At 36.6% G+C, this 18,478-nt stretch overlaps 1 protein-coding gene across 2 annotated transcripts in view; it reads right to left on the bottom strand.

Moving 5' to 3' along the window:
- Positions 1-9,253: 9,253 nt before the first annotated feature.
- The window catches only part of ZIGA4 (ARF GAP-like zinc finger-containing protein ZIGA4), a 35,846-nt gene continuing 26,621 nt past the window's right edge, over positions 9,254-18,478 (bottom strand). For both annotated transcript variants that reach the window (XM_082898853.1, XM_082898852.1), the window contains exon 13: positions 9,254-9,960. In XM_082898853.1, the coding sequence (XP_082754979.1) occupies positions 9,906-9,960 (55 nt within the window). In that variant the 3' untranslated portion in view covers positions 9,254-9,905. The remainder of the gene's footprint in view (positions 9,961-18,478) is intronic.

The following is an 18,478-nucleotide window of genomic DNA, read 5'->3' as shown; positions in this document are numbered from 1 at the left end:
TTTGGATAAATTACACCGACGCTTTCTTATGTTTGATCGGATTACATTTCACCACCATCTAATGATGTGGAAATTATTTTCATTCACGTTATTAATAGGCCCATTTCATAAATCACTCCGTATATAAGAAAAAATAACTCTTGATAGAAAAATAAAAATAAAAATTATATTTAAAAAAAATTAAAGCGAAGGAAAAAAATAAAAATAAAAGACTTAAAGCAAAGTAAGAAAAGAGAGAGTATGAATTCAATATCTTTTTTACACCAACATTAATTTCGTCTAAATAATTACAATGACAGAAAAAACAGTGTAATTTCTCAAACGTCAGGGATGATATGTATTAAATCCAAATCTTAGGGGTTGTAAGTGTAATTTACCCTTTAGTTTTTTATAAATAGTTAGATTTTGAGTGTTGAGATCCCAATATGATAGAATTTGAGAGATTTATAGAGTTCATCATGAGTTTTACTTCGATAATTCAAATCGTTTATTTTGTAGGATTTGTCATATATATTATTAGGGGTTGGTATAAAATTAACTAACCCGCATAAATTGCCTGACCCAACCCTATTCTACCCAAATGATTTTGGACGATTTGAGAGATGCATACAGATAGGTAAGGGTCTACTTTTGATTAAATTTATAGGTTGCAAGCGGATTACAGGTTTTACCCATTTTAAATTGTTTAATTGTCTTCAACTCGCACCATTACTAATTTCTAATAAATCTCAAAACACTGTCATCCTTTCCAACTCTCAAGCTTTAATTTAATTCTAACCCTAATCTTAATTGTAACCCTAATCACTACCATCGGCAACACCCCTCTCGAATTGCCTACTCTTCTCGTCGGGAGCTTCTATATACACACACCTAATCCCCTCAATACACACACTTAATGATATTTAATTTTATTACAATTTTATCCCTAAGTGAAATTACTATTTTAGACACCATTGTTAATTGAAAAAATCTCAATGCACACCTCAGATGTGAATTCACGTCTGTTGCATCGCGCGTGTGTGTAGCTTGTGGATGCTCATTCATACCTTCTTCCATCAATTTCTGTATATGATGTTCATTGAGGTAGAAGTGAAACCAAAGGGCTTTGGCATTTCCAAGTTCATCAACCTTCGTCATTCGTAGGGAAAACATCATTGTTATGGAGGATTTGCCTTCTGAAAATCAGCAAATAAGTGTTCATGTGAAGCAGAGCGAAGGAAATGTGAGTTTAAATTTTTTTTTCCCCAGCGTCGTTCGGATAACCAGAGTCGAATTGTGTTATTTGGTTCGGAAATATACTACCGAAATAATTATGTATTTTCGGAAGTTGATGTCCGAACAAAGTAATAAATTTCGGAAGTTGTTGTCCTAACAACATATTTAAATTCGGAAGTTGTTGTCCGAACAGAGGTAACTTTTACAACATTCAACTTCTGAAATTTTAAAAAAAATTCGGACAACTACTTCCGAATGAAGTAAATTTTTTTTTTCCATTTTATATTCCAAATTTGCAAACTGCATACCAAATTTACAGTTTCAAATTGCAAATTAATCTTTATAATGCCATTAAAAATTTGTAATGTTATACAAAACATGCAGGAATATGTGTCAACTCAAGGAAATCAGGTTTGCACGGATTTTGTGTTAGATTACACCACTCAATTCACAACTGAACAGGCTCAGTCTACGAAATTATAACGATTATGTTTCGAATTGCTCACCAAATGTAAATGTTTGATAATATTTATTTAACTTTGTAGGTATTCAAAAGAAATGATGAATTGCTCAACTGGGTACGTGAAGTTGGAAAAAGAAATGGTTTGGTCATTGTAATCAAAACATCAGACTATGGTGGAGGGAAAAAAAACCCAGGATGTATCTTGCTTATGAGAGGAGTGGCCAATATAGAGCAACAAAGAAGTTAAAACATGATGGCAACAATACATCAAGAATAATCAGTACGAAGAAGTGTGGCTGTCCTTTTGATATGAGGGCTCACAGGTTTACCACACATGATGAATGGACATTGACCGTAGTATGCGGATTGCATAATCATCCACCTGCGAAGCACCTCGAGGGACATTCATATGTGGGGAGGCTATCAAAGGATGAGAAAGCATTATTAATGGATATGTCAAAGAGCATGGTTCGGCCAAAAGAAATCCTAGTAACCTTGAAATAGCGAGATGCCTTCAATGTAAGCACACTTAAAACCATTTACAATGTACGCCATCGAAACAGGGTGGTACAGAGAGTTGGAAGATCACAGATGCAACACTTATTGGGTGAATTGGCCAAGTATAATTACATTGAGTGCCATCGGTCTGAAGAGTCCACGATGACTGTGACAGACTTGTTTTGGGCACATCCTACCAGTTTGGACTTGTTTTGGTCTTTCCCACGTATATTAATTATGGATTGCACATATAAAACCAACAGATATTGGCTTCCTCTTCTTGAAATTGTGGGAGTGACATCAACTGAAATGACATTCTCTGTAGCTTTTGCATACTTACAGTATGAGAGGGTCGACAACTATACGTGGGTGTTAGCTACATTGCGTGATGTCATGGATGGGTTTGTTGTGCCAACAGTTATTGTTACTGACAAAGAGCTAGCCTTGATGAATGCCATACAGAAGATATTCCCGAGTGCCAGACATTTATTATGTCGTTGGCATATCAGTAAGAATGTGTTGACCAAATGCAAGAATATGTTTGAGACACAGCAAAAATGGGAGAAGTTCAACCATGAGTGGAACTCTGTAGTGTATTCATCTTCTGAAATTCAATACGAGGAGCGTCGTAAATCATTACTTAAGGAATTCAGTAGTTATCCTGGTGCAGTCAAATACGTCATGAATACTTGGTTGGTTCCTTACAAGGACAAATTTGTGGCGGCATGGATAGACACGTGTATGCATTGTGGCAATGTTACAACGAACCGGTAAGATTACTTTTCTTCAATATGTTATTAATAAGTGCCATGTACTTGATTTTAACTTTGACTTACATTGAATTGAACAAGGCTGAGAGTGCACATGCAAAACTTAAAAGACAATTGGGTTCATGTCAAGTCTCATTTCAGGCATCATTTGAGAAAATACACAGTCTGCTTGAGTTGCAACACACTGATATCAAGGCTTCATTTGAGAAAAGTCTAACTGTTGTGTAACATCAATTTAAACCTTCTCAATTCAGGGTGCTACGGGGTAATGTGTCTATCTCTGCATTGGAGTGTTTGCTTGTTGAGAGTAAGAGAGCCAATTCCATTGGTATTGATGTTGAAGCTTGTGGATGCGCCCTTCGCCACACTCATTGTTTACCTTGCGCCCATGAGATTGCTGACTACACCACTTGCTACCATACACTCACAGTGGAGGCAACTTCATATCTCCATATGTAAGAAAGAAGAGGAAACGGAGGTGACTTGTCATGCAGAAGTAGAGTTGTTTGTGAACAAGTTTAATGAAAGTGATAGAACCATGCGGTTGGAGCTTTTGAAGAAGTTGAAAGAGATTGTATATCCGGGAAGCACTTTTCTTGTTGAGCTGGAGGTGAAGCCCAAAACACGTCCTCGGGATCATAAGAAGATCAATGTTTTTACCCGTCATGACCCGTGTGCATTTGAGTTAGTGCAATCTGGACATGATTCTTTCTCACCTAGGGACACTGAAATCACTACGTTAGCTTCTACTCTGCAAACCAAGAAGAAACGACCTGTTAAGAGAAAGGAGAAGATGAATCCGAAAGGGAAGGCATACATTACTAGAACAGTGAAACCTGGTGCATATGTTGATGCTTTCCCTGCTGGGTTGAAACCATACATTAAGTTTGTCAATGATGTAGTTGCAGATGGGAATTGTGGTTTCAGGGTTATAGCTACTTCAATTGGTCATACAGAAGATGATTGGGCTCAAGTTAGGCGTGACCTATTGGGTGAGCTGCACACACACAAAGAGGAATACATTACACTTTATGGGTCCTATGAAAGGTTTAAAGAATTGACAAGCATATTGTCATACTTTGAAGACAGTCCTGGATAATCACATTGGATGACTATACCAGACATGGGGCATCTTGTTGCATCGTGCTACAATTTTGTGTTATATCACTTGTCTTTACAGCAATGTCTCACATTTTTACCTCTTAGAACAGTGCCAATACCTCAACTTGATAGACGTGAGATTGCCATTGGGTTTGTCAACGGAAATCATTTCGTCCAGGTATAACAGAAACTTATCAATTGGGTTTGTACATGTACAAGAAGTTATGAGGTATGACCACTAAGTCAATTGATATTTGGTGTAGGTTTTGTTGCAGCCAGGCCATCCAGTTCCTCCTATTGCCACTAATTGGAGAAAATACCATCACCCTTGCGCTGTCGACTGGGATGATGCATATGTGCGTCGCATTCAACATTTCAAGGACATTATACATGATAATGTAGCTACTCGAGAGACTTTTGATGTTGTTGATGTCGCATGACACGTGTATGCATTTGACAATGTTAGAATTATGGAAGAAATTAATGGATGTGTTTTTTATGTTGATGTGTTATGTTTTGCAATGTGGATTGAATGTTATCGACCATTGTTACCATTCCATTCTAATAATAAAATGTCATTACAATGTCATTACGATACCATTGTTGCCATTCCATTCTAATAAGAAAATATTACCATTACAACAATGTCATCTTACAAAAAACACCAAAAAAGATTCATCAACTAACAAAATAACATGTAACAAAATAACTTGTCACGAATCAGCTGTATGCCTACGCCTTGGCCTACGATTGTATGTAAATGTCGAAGATGGAAAGCGACCTCTAGCAGAACTAGGTCCAGCAGAACTAGGTCCAGCTTCGTCAATGTGCTGACCTTCAAGAACATGTGTCATACTCTCGATAGCCTGGTAAAGTCGATAAGGATGGCGAATCCCCTCCTGATAACCAGCGTCAATAATAGGATGTGAAATCTGCAGTGCAAGTGCAATACGTTACATTTGAAAAGAATATCACATTTTAGGGAACATATTAGAAAAAAAAAAAGTAAGTTACATATGCATAAGAGAGGATAATAGATTACATCCGCATGTTCGCTGAAATCCTGATGGTCATGGACACGCGGTACATCAGTGTGCTCGACATATAGATGTGTGATATTCTTATACCAATCCATATAACCCGGTACACATTCCCAAGGCTGACGAACTGGTGTGCTCCTCCGTTGCTCAGATAACACATGGTTATCCCAAGCCTCCCAGATCCTGTCCAAGTATCTGTACATGACTGTATATCGTGCAGATATGTTGCCTCGCGCACCACGACTGGGAGCTAGCGGTGCATCTGGGATGGTTTGAACCCTACCAAATTGCCTCAAAACTCTATCTGGATGATAGGGTTCGACAACGTCTAAGCACTTTAAGTATCCATGGTAGAACGTAACCGAGTTACATGGATGCCGGTCTCTGCAGCTGTGGTATGGATCCCAAATAACCTGTAAACGTAAAGTGTTTTTGCATTAAAGTACATAAAGGGTAAGATAAATGGAAGTGTTAAATTATCGCAGGATAAGTAAACTTACATCAGTAGCTACTAAACTGTCAAGCTCGGCTCGAAAAGATTTCAAATGGTCAATGGAGGAACCCGCCTCTCTCCTAGATGCCCAATGGTACACGTGTGGCATGTCTTCATTGTAGCTCATGTTCTGATGAGGTTGGAATGCTCGGAAGTGCTCATAAATCCACGCCTCCAAAAGAGTCATATAACCACCCATCTGCTTAACCCCAGACCGGCTAGCAAACCCCAACTGTCTATATAAAAATGCTAATGCAGCAGCACCCCAGGCATAAGTATGTATGGAGCCCAAATCCATCAACAAGCCGAGGTAAACAACAGGAACCCTGCCGCCACTCTTGTCACTGAAGAGTGTACATCCCAACAGAAACAACAAATAAGCTCTTGCAGCGCACTGTATAGCCTCCTCGGGGTCTGAATCTATGACACCAGCAAACTGACTTTGCAACCATTCAAGCCTGACTGAATTGCCCCCAGCAGAAGAAACCTCTTCATGTGCTGCACGTTCAGTAATCCCCAAGCCATAAACGAGTAATGTAACTCCATGATGATCTGTCACATCTGGTATGCTGACTGATTTGCCTACAATGGGAAGGCCAAGAATAGTGCCAACATCATCTAGGGTCAAGGTCATCTCACCAACTGTCATGTGAAATGTGTTCGTCTCAGGTTGCCATCTCTCAACAAAACTGGAGATTAGAAGCTTATTGACGAACCGATAAGTGCAACGAGCTAACTGTGACCGTCCAGACTGCTCAATGTGACAGTCCAGACTGCTCAATAATGGCTTTGAATCAGGTGTTGTTCTCTACTAACCACCATGGCCATGCAAGGATCTTGGAAGAGTGATTATGACACTTTAGGGGCCCTCGTTCCTACAACACAAATGATATCTCATTACAAACTACCATACAACACACACACAAAAAAAAAAAAAATCATATACAAATGAATTTCAGTTTACTGAGGAATGTTTACCTCCCCGTGCCAAATAGCTGCAGCCACATGACTATTGAAACTCCGCAGTATTGATGGATCAGTCGGTCCACCTGGAAAAACATGAGTAAGGTACTCTTCCTGGACAGGAAGAGAATCAGGTAAAGAGGTATCCTCCACAGCAATGTCAGGCATATCATAACCTTCAACTCGTCTTTGGCTTCGGCCCCCACTTTGACTGGCACTGGGAATATCATATTCTACCGAAACTAGATCACGACCTCGAGCACGACCTTGACCTCGTCCTCGCCCACGCCCTCGCCCTCGTTCATGGTCTACATCCAATTCACGACGTCATCTATTTGAAGCAGTAGGTGGGACACGTTGTTGATATTCAGAATCCATATCATCTACAAAAAATACTAAGTGTAAATAAACAGAGTGTGTGTAAAATTAATGAGAGTGTTTTAAATTATAAGTGTGTTTGTAAAATTAATGAAAGTGTGTAATGAGTGTGTGCGTAAATAATAAGTGTTTTAAATTATAATGAGAGAGTGTGCGTAAAATTAATGAGAGTGTGTGTATAAATAATAAGTGTTTTAAATTATAATAAGTGTTATGATTACGTGTTTTAATTAAGTTTTTTAATTAAGAAGGAAAAAAAAAAAAAAAAACCTGTTCGGAAGTTCACAACCGAAAATACCTATTTTATTCGGAAGTTGTTGTCCGAAATTAAAGCTACTATTCGGAAGTTGAAAACCGAAAAAAAAAATTATTTTCGACACTTGAAAGCCGAACCAAGTAAATATTTTTGGAACTATAGTGCCGAATAGAAGCAGAAAATTCGGAACTCTAATGCCGAATATTATTTTTGTTTTCGAAACTAGATTGCCGAACAAAAACAAAAAATTCGACTAACCAGTTCCGAATGAGGAAACACGGCAATCACTTGCAATGGTGGACGGAAAATGGTAAAAATTAACCCTACATTACAAATAAAATAGGAATGAGAAGATTCTAATCTGTGTAAACTAACCTAAAATGTGAAGATTTCAATGCTCTTTAATGCCCTTCAATGCCAATACTTCAATGACACAAATGGATGGATGAAGCTTTTGGAGAGGAACGTTGGAGAGTGTGAGAGATGGGTGTGGTGTGAGAGGGGTTCTCAGATGGGTGTGTGTGTGAGAGGGGTGACAGACGGGTGTGTGTGTGAGAGGGGGTGTGTGTGTGTATGATTTACATTTGGGGGTATATGTGGAATGATAGGTGTGTGTAGTGAGTCAAATATATTAGGATTTATTTTTTTAGTGTGTGTATTGAGAAGGATTTGTATAGAGAGGAAAGGGTGTGTGTATATAGAAGCTCGCCTTCTCGTCGCTACTCTTTTTTAGCACTTCCTTTCCATCACAACCCCTTCTACCACATCTTGTGATATCTCTCTCTTATTGCAGCGTGTACATCGTGGGGGTAGTGGGTCACTGCGGCGATGGTTGCAATGGTGATGGTCACAAGTGTGGGTAAAGGGTTGCAATGGCAATGGTTGCAGAGGCAAGAGGTGGAAGCGGAAAGGGCTTGGGGTAGTGGTAGTGGGAGCTTGGGGACAACGACCAAATGTGGAAAGCAATCCGCAAAAGAGGAAGGTGGTGATAGTAGTGTATAGGGAAGGTGTGTAAGGAGAAATTTGGTTGTAGAATTTTATTCAAAATAATGATTTAAGGATAAAAATATAATTAAAAAATTTGGAATAATAGTACACAATGAGAAAGAAAGTGATGTAAAAGATCAGTAATGAGAACACTAATCAAAATACCACCTAACATATTTATTGATACATTAATTAATATTTCTAATATTATCCATGATAAAGACTGTTTCTACTTATGAATTCAGGGTTTTTTTTTTTTTTTTTTTTTTTTTTTTTTTTTTTTTTTTGAGGACAATTCAGGCTATCTTTAGATATAGATTTACGAGTGAAATTATATAGAGTAAAAAACGAAAAGGAAAAACTAAAAAAATTATGATGTGAAAAAACTAATTTTATTTCTTAATTTTGCTATCACTTTAAAGTCAATCCCTACTACTAGTGCATAGCAAGTGAGGGAAAAAATGTAGAGAAAAATAATATTAGAAAAATATTAGAAAGTGTCTACCCTTTTCAATTCACTCTACAAAAATCTCTTTAAATTTAAAGTTGTTTTGTGAGGTGATTATTTTAATTAATTTTTTTACTTCTTACATAAAAAGTGCATAAAGTACAAGTAGAAGAATTGACTTTCTGATTTTTTTACTATTTTAAGTTATTGCTAAAACAACCCTCAATTTTAATCTCTACAAATTTTTGATTCGAGCAACATCCAACACATTACATTATTGGGAGTGAGGGGGAAAGTAATACTAACTGTAATAATACTATCATATGCTTTTTTATATAATCGCCATTACCACATCATTGACTTTCTTAATAGATAAATTTAGATAGCCCAAACAAATATTAGGGCCAAGTGATGGAAATATGACAAAGGCCTGTGTTTTGAACATCCAAACTCCAGTTTAAAGCCCGCCAGAGCTCACCCACATTGCTAAACCGATAGTTCAGTTGTTTACCATGAACTACTGTCAAAAGCACAGAACGATCGTTGCTTATCGAGGGATAGAGCCAAAAACATCATATGCCAACTGATCATGAAAAGAAAATCCAACAATTGCAGAGACAAACAAGGACACTCACATAGAATTTATTGAAAATAATTAGTCATTTTACTAACCCATACCTGTTTAAAAATAAAAATAAAAATTTATGCACTCATAATCCATCATTTAATTCCTAAAAAAAATCAGAAATAATTGAAAATACCCTCACACGGTGATGAGTGAACCATATTTCTGAAAAGATGAGGCCAAAAGTGATGCAGTGTTCTTGTAGCTTCCAGCGTTCAAAGTACAAGCAAGCACAATTGCAGGCAAATAAGCAAAACCATCAAGGATAGAAAACAGACATCCCTACCCAGAGGCTTGTTATCTAGGGCACAGCAAGGCCACACAGACCAGCCAAACGCTGAAGCCCAAATTCGCCCAAGGGAACTTTGAATTCTGCAAGCTACATTCACAAAGTGCATCTGAATTGTTACCGTACAATCTTTGTTCAGTTCAAGCCAGAGTACTACGTAATGTACAGGCCAGGCCTTCCACAATGAAGGAGAACCTTCCACAGCAATATTTTATTTTGAAAGTATAAAATAATACAGATAAATTTAACCAAATAAAATAAAATAAAATAAAATAAAATAAAATAAAATATTGCAGTTAAAGATCTCTAAGAGAACGGAAACCAATCACTAGAAAACTTCTACCACCAACCAAAAAGAATTATCATGCTGATTAGAACCCTACGCGAAAGGATTTCCTCCAACAGAAGCAACAGGGCCTTGTGCCGGCACATTTCTGAAAAAATAGCAACTCGGTTAGTTCTGCAAGACAATAGACTGTTGTAGATCTAATTGTAGCATGCAAATAAGTAGCAGTTATATCAAGATGAGCAAGAGAAAATTTCCAAAGTTATTAACATCGTGATTAGATATAGCAAAACAAAATCTGAAATCCTTGAAAAATTACAATAATAAGCAGTTTTTGAAACAAAACTTTAATCATATTATATTGATGCTTGGATTTATAAAATCATATAATTGGAATATGAAAATGGTAGAATGAAATGAACTAGTTGTTATGCGAGAATTACTGTTCCCACTATTCTCTCATATCTCAGTGATGTTCAATGAAGGAAATAGTGACGTAATTGCAGTCAAATTTATAATTAGATGAAGTTATGGAGGGTTTAATTTGACAGATTCTACATAAATGAGTTGACCTTGATTCGGTGATTCATTTGATTTCTTAATTTTCTTTAAATGGAGGTAGTAACTTTTACAAGTTTTTAGTGCAAAAAAGGGGGGTTTGGTTTGGGGATCTAGTCCCTTCAAAATTGTAGCAGAAATTAAAACATGTAAAAAAAAAAAAAGAAGAAGATATACTGCAAGTTTTTATTTTCACTAAATAAATTATTAAATTTAATTAGATTGCAGAAGGGAAGATTTGGATTTTCATATATTCTGAAACAACTACAAAACGAGTGAAAGCGAAAGTGTTCAACTAGGGGGACCTTAATGAATTGATTTTGAAATCATGCATCTTCTATACTAACACGAATTGTTGTACAGTATTTACTAATAATATATATATATACACAAAAGAAATAAAGAACAAGAAAAGAAATTGGTAGAATCACGATAGCAATGCGATTCTATACGATTTTGTGACTACGCAACCACTCTAAGATTCTAAAAAATTTAGACCCTAGTACAATCTGGATGATTTGGCCAAACTGGGGTTGTAGGATCTTCAGATTTTATGATCCGGATCAAGATTCTGAGAAGCATGATTAATCTATGTTTTCTGAAGTTCATCACTACAAGTTCAAATAAGCTTATATTAAAGCTGCCATCAAATTCAGTACTAAAAATGAGAATAACCCATTTATAACAACTGTGATATCAATAAGCCAAAAAGTAGCCATGTGTTACTTGTCATATAAGCAGTTCTGATCATAACATATGGCTCTTCTTTAACAAGCCTGATTGAGGCCGAAATGTGCTACATTGAGGCCAGTAATTGATATTTCTTAACGCTCTTCTTCGTATAACTTGATATAGTTTACAAGTGTTTGATCTAAATCAGGATGGACACGTCTCAAATACAAATAGAGTCAAAAAGTGAAATTCTAGCTAAGAAACACTCACCGCACGTGCGGTGGAACCTTCCTGCACGTGCAGTCTACCTTCAAAGTACAAAGTCTTCTCTGGCTTCATCCACACGTGCGGAGGAACCTTCCCGCACGTGCGACTACAGCTTCCGCATGTACAGCCTTATTCTGCTCGACCTTGGAATCCGTGTGTGTCTTTTTCTTTTTCACCTATTTTGCTGGAAAAATGTGAAAGGAAGAAAAGAAGGCTGTTGAAGGGTTGGAAAAATTCTTGGAAAAGAGGCACAAGGACGATACGGTTTTGAAAGCTTTGGACTTGAAGGATTGAAGGTCTTCCATGCAGCTTCAACCTCTTCATAATCTTCTCAATCCTGCATGAGCGGCTAGGCTTCTCTTTCTAAGGTTTTGATGAAACCCTAGCCAAGTAAATAGAGGTTATTCCTTGAGTTTGATTCGTGTAACAATTTGAACAAGTGTATGGATGTTTTAGAAGTTTATAATAATATTTCTTTTCATCTCTTCAAGTACTTTACTTTCTATGATTGTTAAATGTTTTCTATACACGTTTTCTTTGTAATCGTGTTCAAAGTATAAGACGAGTCACACTACGAGAGACGAGTTGTGTTGCTACCGTAATTTAGAGCGAATGACTAGTACTACTTGAGATGACTTCTTGTGCCTGTACATTGAAGGTGATAATCCTCTTGATCAATGTTTCAAACTTACAGTTGTGAAACATTGGGTGGATCAAACTTTATAACAATTGATTCTCGATTTTAAACCCTATTTATTTAACTCGTAGCAGATTCATTGCCCTAGGATTTTTTTCCAAATCAATTTCACCAACTTTAGTATTTATTGATAATTTAATTTCTCTTTCATTTTAATTCTAGCTTCAATATAATCCTCATCAATTTTTTTAGCAAAATTCATTTAAAACTCTTACAAGTTAAATTAGTTTAATTTTACATTAGCCTTTGTGGATCAATACCTGAACTTGACATTATTTTAAAGAATTTGGGTATTGTTTAGTGTTTATCTAAGAAACACGGACATAGACACAAAACATGACACGGACACACGGACATGTAAATTTTCAAAAAATGCAAGATACGACACGTTGGGACAGTGACAAAAATATAATTTTATATATTTATTATGTCATATTTTTTAATATGTATTTTGTGTCAAATATTTAATTTTATCAAAATCTTCAACTTTAGGTACGTTATTAGAAAAAAAATTAAAAATTTTAATTTTTTTGAAAAAGAAAGTCCCCAGCGTGTCCCCAGCGTGTACTTAGTGTCCCTACGTGTCCACAAAGCGTGTCCCAAGTGTTCCAAGATGTTCGACTCTTTCCAGCGTGTCCAACACGTGTCCGGCGCATGTCCTTGTCCGACACGTGTTAGGCACTCGCACGTGACCTCCAGAGAGATGTCTACGCTTCATAGGTGTTTATTTTTAGCGTGCAAAACGACCCATCAAAGCCACACCCAAAAGTTTCTAGGAGCCACTCCCATCTTGCCATATCAAAGTCTTGTGTTCTATGATTGTGACCCATTATTCGATTAGTACAAACGACAAATAATAGTACTAACTACTAAAAGCATCCAAAGAGGATAACATCAGTCTTCATGTTAACAACTTTAAACAAGATTTTTCAGATAGTGAGCCAAATTTGTAGAATTTCTCACAAAGAAATATGTAAGCAAGTCTTATGCTCTATGATCGAGACCCATTATTTGATTAGTACAATGCCAAATTAATAGTACTAACTACTAAAGCATCCAAAGAGGACAAAGTAAGCCATCATGTCAACAACTTTAAACAAGACGCTTCAGATAGCAGGCCAAATTTGTAGGATTTCTCACAAAGAAATGTGTATTAAAAAAAGCAAGTTTTTGTGAAGCTGATCTTCCAATTGCAACCCTTCCAATGGCAGGTGTCGATAGTTTTTCTTTTTCCCATAATTTTTTCTATAAAAAATAAAACAAATTGACGTTACGCCTTTTGAATGGACAGATAATGTGAGGTAATTATTTGGGAATTTAAGGCCACTTTACACTATTCATCTTCTCTACCTGATCTGCAAAGGGAAGGGTTGATCTGGTAACAGACACAAACACCAATTTATTTGCACAATGTGGCTTCTCTAAGACTCGACAATCAACTTGAAGTTAGGAATGGTAAGGCAGTTACCCAGACAGATGGCATACTCGACAGTCCAAGCTTCTAGAAATTCACCAATATGTCCCCCGGATCCTTGGACAGTGCAACACATTTAGTGTTCCAAATGTCAGTAAAAAAAGTCATCGGGTTAGCATTGCCTTCTAGTTACAAACATCAAAGCTAATACAAACAAGGTAACTACTGTCATTGCAAAATTTTAGAACTAGACTTTTTTCTCTCAATCCAGCACCTGCCATGTTCCATATACTAATCGTCTATGGCAATTCCTTTTTTTCTTATATAACTTTTCCTTTCTTGTGTATCATCTTAATCTTTGCCCACTACTCTTCCATCCCAATTTGAGTCTTCACTTTTTTGAGAGTCCCATTTGTTGTACCGAAGTTTTGAAATTTAAAAAGTTCAATCATTACTTTCCATATTATCCTTCTTTGAAATTTATATTTAGATGCAATCTGTAGACACCCTATTTTGACCGACCCTAAGACTTCGGCGCTTTCTGTTGATTACCCAATGATGACAATCAGAACATGTTTCTCACAGAATCCTCAAAAGAGAGATGAAATTTGAGCTTTAATCCCAACCTTCACACATTTTAGCTAAACTATTTTAGATCTAAAAACCCTCTTTTCAAAATATTTTTCCAAATATTTCTACAATATTCCGAGGCTCCCATTTTGATTAAAATATTGCACTTTTTAGTAAACCAAGTAAGGACAAAATGGAAATAAATAGAAGGAAGGTGAACTCTTTAAAAAATATTTAAAAACATTTCTTTATAGGTTTGGAGTTGAAGGAAATATGAATGGATGGAAAAAAACTGATTTAGGAAAAAGTGGAACATCAAATCGTTAGAAAAGAAATGAACAGTCTTCACTAATTTAAGTATATCTCTTTGTACACTTGGAATTTAGATGTGAGGCCACACCATTAGAAAGTAGACTTCTGGGGCTTCAATTTAGACTCAAGAATCACGTAAAACCAAGTCCGAGTAAGGGAGATATGCCCGTTTGAAGTCGGATTTAAGAGTAGATTTTGTTGACCCGGCCCAATACAGTAGCAGACCCTTTTTTTTTTTTTTTTTGGGTTCAGTTGGGACACCCCATTGACCCATTTTTTGATATATTCATCACCAAAAGCATATACACTCAGCCTCCATTATCTAGTGTTTGATCCATTGGACATAAGGCTCCACTTTTGTCCCCCATTAGCTCCATTAGCTCTATTATCTTTCTTTATGCTCTATCTTATCTTCCGCCATTTCTTCACTTGCTTAGCCTATAAGTATATATCATATTGTTGAGAAGAGTAAGAGGATAGATTAAGAAGAGAACATTTAAGCTAGAGAAAAGAGAGAAAAAATGAGTTTTTGAGCTAAAAACACACCTATCTTCCATATACACCCTATACCTTCCATACAAACTAAAATTCCATCTTTTCTACACCCAAAGCTCCTCCAAAAATTCTGAAATACTTGAATTTTAGTAGCTTTGATCAAGAGAAAGAGTGGGTGTTGGTGAAAGTGAACAAAAACAAGAGAGATAAATCACTTTTCACCACAAACACCTCCAAACCATCATTCTAGCAATAATTCCAAGTTTTCAAATTGAGGATTGAAAACATAATTCACACTTGAAGGTGATCAAAAGAAATTTGGAAATCATGAAATTCATCCTTTCTTGAAAAGATGAATTTTCAATTTATTTCATTTTCTTACGTCTTACTTATTTTGCCCTTTTGCTTTGATATCTTGTTATATTATATATTGTTGTAATCTAATTGAAAATGGTGAGTTGAGAGTCCCATATATATTGTTTTTAGTTATGTTTTAAGCATGAGAAAAAGACCTTCCATGCTTAATGGTTTAATCTTTTCGGAGGTTCATTACCAGTGCATTACATCTCTCTCATGCCAAGAACAAACTTCTTGTTTGACGTTTCTCTTCATTAGTAGATGTAATTATCACTTTTGGACAAAATGATTAAAGAATGGAAAGGTAATAAAAAGGGCTAATAAAATTTGACTAAAAGAGACACAAGATAATAAAATTGAGTTGGGTTCAATCGGACGTCATATTGAACCCATTGTATTTCTTACTTATTTTGCTCTTTTACTTTGATTTCTTGTTATATTATATATTGTTGTAATCTAACTGAAAGTGGTGAGTTGAGATTCCCATATATATTGTTGTTAGTTTTGTTTTTGTTGTGGAAATCTAAGAAAACAGAGTTTAGCCGAGCCCACCGGGCTACCCGGCTAGTTAGTTGGTCTGGTAGCCACCTAAAAGTACACCATCGCGCCCACGACCTTCATGATCGTGCCCGCGACCTCTAGGCAAAACCGGGTAGCCGTCCGACACTGAGAAGATCAACCTCCGATAGTCTTTGAGAAGCTTGAAGCTGTTATTTTGTTATGTTTATTTTATATTGAGTGTTTATGAGAATTTTTATATGGGGGATGCACCAATAAATCCCAAATTAATAACTTATGCACTGTCTAGTCCTAAAAGTTTTCTTATAGACTGAAAGGTCCCATTACAATGTTAGTAACATCAGATACAATGTTAATAACATCAGAGTCATGTTACAAACATTGGATTTCAAACATCTAATGTTCATCAAATTTCAATAATGTTTGAAAATATAGGATGAAAAACATCTAATGTTCATCAGATTTCAATAAATTTTGAAATTATAGAATGAAACATCAGATCATTTACATTATTCACATCATGTTGATGTAAAAATGGGACTAAATGGAGCATAAGAAAACTTTTAGGACTAAATGGTTCAACGTTTCAAAAACTAGGACTTATAGGTAAATTTTCCTTTTTATATTATGTTGTAATATTTATTCATTTCCCCCGAATTTGTAATATTTAAAGTGTTGTAATAATTTCTCATCTCTACTCATCTATCCCATTCTTTAATCGTTTTCCCTAACTATACATATGTATATATCTTGCATGCCATGCATATCCATACTTTTACATACATGATTCATGTCTAAATCCAGCTAAATTTGCATCTTTGTGCTTTAATTGATTATTACATGATTTTGTGCGTTATCGCATGTTTTGCAATATTTCACATGTCATGTTTTAGAAACCGGATCTTTAGAAAACCTTACTCGACTATGACCCTAGTTCATCGCTTTGCCCTTTCGTTTTTCTTTTTTTTTTTTTTTTTTATGTAAAAACAACTTTGATTTAATCAGAAAGTTAGAATGTACTTGTGTTGAAATCATGCAATTAAAATTGTGAGCACTGAAATTTTTCCTTTTTGATCCAAATAATGGTCTGTTTTGTAAAAGGTAAAATTTTGAGAAAAATCAACTTCATTAAAACTTTTCAAAACTATTTTCGAAAACAGTCACTACCTGACACACATAGAATCAATCCTCAAGATGTACAGCCCCGAATCGAAAGAGTCATAACTACCCGCAACTACATTCACCATCACTTGCTTTATCTTACAACTGGCCCTTCTGCCAAATGGGAGTAACACAACCAAAAGATGGACCGATCAAACAAATGGACAGGATAATTGAGTTGGAGTTGATTATGGCCAAACCTCGGAATGAAATTGCCTATGTATCCCAAAGATGGGAATCAGGCCTTGTCTAGTTCAGATAGGGTTCATTCGAGTATTTGCGCTCTAACTTTTGCTAAAGCCGCCCTTTTGGGTTTTAACCTTGCGGGCTCTATTTTTCTTTATTTCTAATTTTTCATGCTCTAACTTTTGCCTAGGTCGCCCTTTCAGATTGTTAGCCTAGCGAGCCTCTTAGGGACAATATTTCTTCAACTTCTCCACATTGATCGGCTGTAAGACTCCAAGCCATCCAAATCCATTAGGATAATTGCTCCTCCTGACCAAATAGACTTAATGATGTAAGGAACAGTCCAATTGGGTCTAAACTTGCCTCTAGGGTCATGAATGGGGGCTTGATTGTCCTTAAGCACCATATTCCTTTGAGGTTCCTAGATTTGACTTTCTTATTGAAGGCCCTGACAATTCTGTGCTGATATGCTTGGATGTGATACAACACCTTCAACCTTCTCTTGTCAACAACATCAATTCCTCGAATTTGTTCTGCTGTAAGTCTGCCCCTATTATCTGACACTCGGCCATGACCCTCAACGACGGTACTTCAATCTCGATTGGCAAAACAATTTCCATCCCATATACTAGAGAATAGGGGTAGCCCCTGTGGATGTTCGAATTGGTGTTCCATAACCCTAGAGTGCAAAAGGCAATTTATCTGGCTAGTCTTTGTAGGTTTCCACCATCTTTCGCAGGATGTTCTTGACATTCTTGTTCGCGGCCTCAACAACTCCGTTAGTCTGTGGTCTGTATGTTGATGACTTGTGAAAAGTCATGTTGTATTTCTCAAGCAAATCCACCACCTCTTTCTTGAAGTGCGAGCCATTATCCGAAATGATCACATTTGATACTGTTAGAATTTCCCATCTTTACCTTCACCTACTCCACTACACACTCCACTTCACCTACCTCTACTCCACTACACACTCCACTTCACCTAACCCACTATCACCTCCACTACACCTACTACCACATTACCTTCACCTACTCCACTACACACTCCACTTCACCTACCTCTACTCCACTACACACTCCACTTCACCTAACCCACTATCACCTCCACTACACCTACTACCACATTTTCTTCTATATATAGATTGTATAGGAATTGTAATTAATGCATCTTGTAATCTATCAATCAAGACATCAATCAATAATACATAAATTCTTACATGGTATCAGAGCAAGGTTAAGAATTTAATATTTTTTCGCTTCACCGGCGGGCGGCAACCTCGCCTTGGCCGCCCGCCGGACCTCAACCTAGTCCGCTAGAATTGTCTACTACATACCTACCTCCTCATCATATCTTCATAACATCTCATTCTCTCTCGGCATCATAGTAGCCGTGATACTGCTCATACTTCTGGACAGCGGAGAGAACATCGTCTTTCTCGATCTTTCCGCCGACGCCGGT

The sequence above is a fragment of the Camellia sinensis genome, chromosome 12 (assembly GCF_055761805.1).
Source record: "Camellia sinensis isolate YWXY chromosome 12, ASM5576180v1, whole genome shotgun sequence".
NCBI lineage: Eukaryota > Viridiplantae > Streptophyta > Magnoliopsida > Ericales > Theaceae > Camellia > Camellia sinensis.
This window is presented reverse-complemented; position numbering and strand designations above follow the sequence as displayed.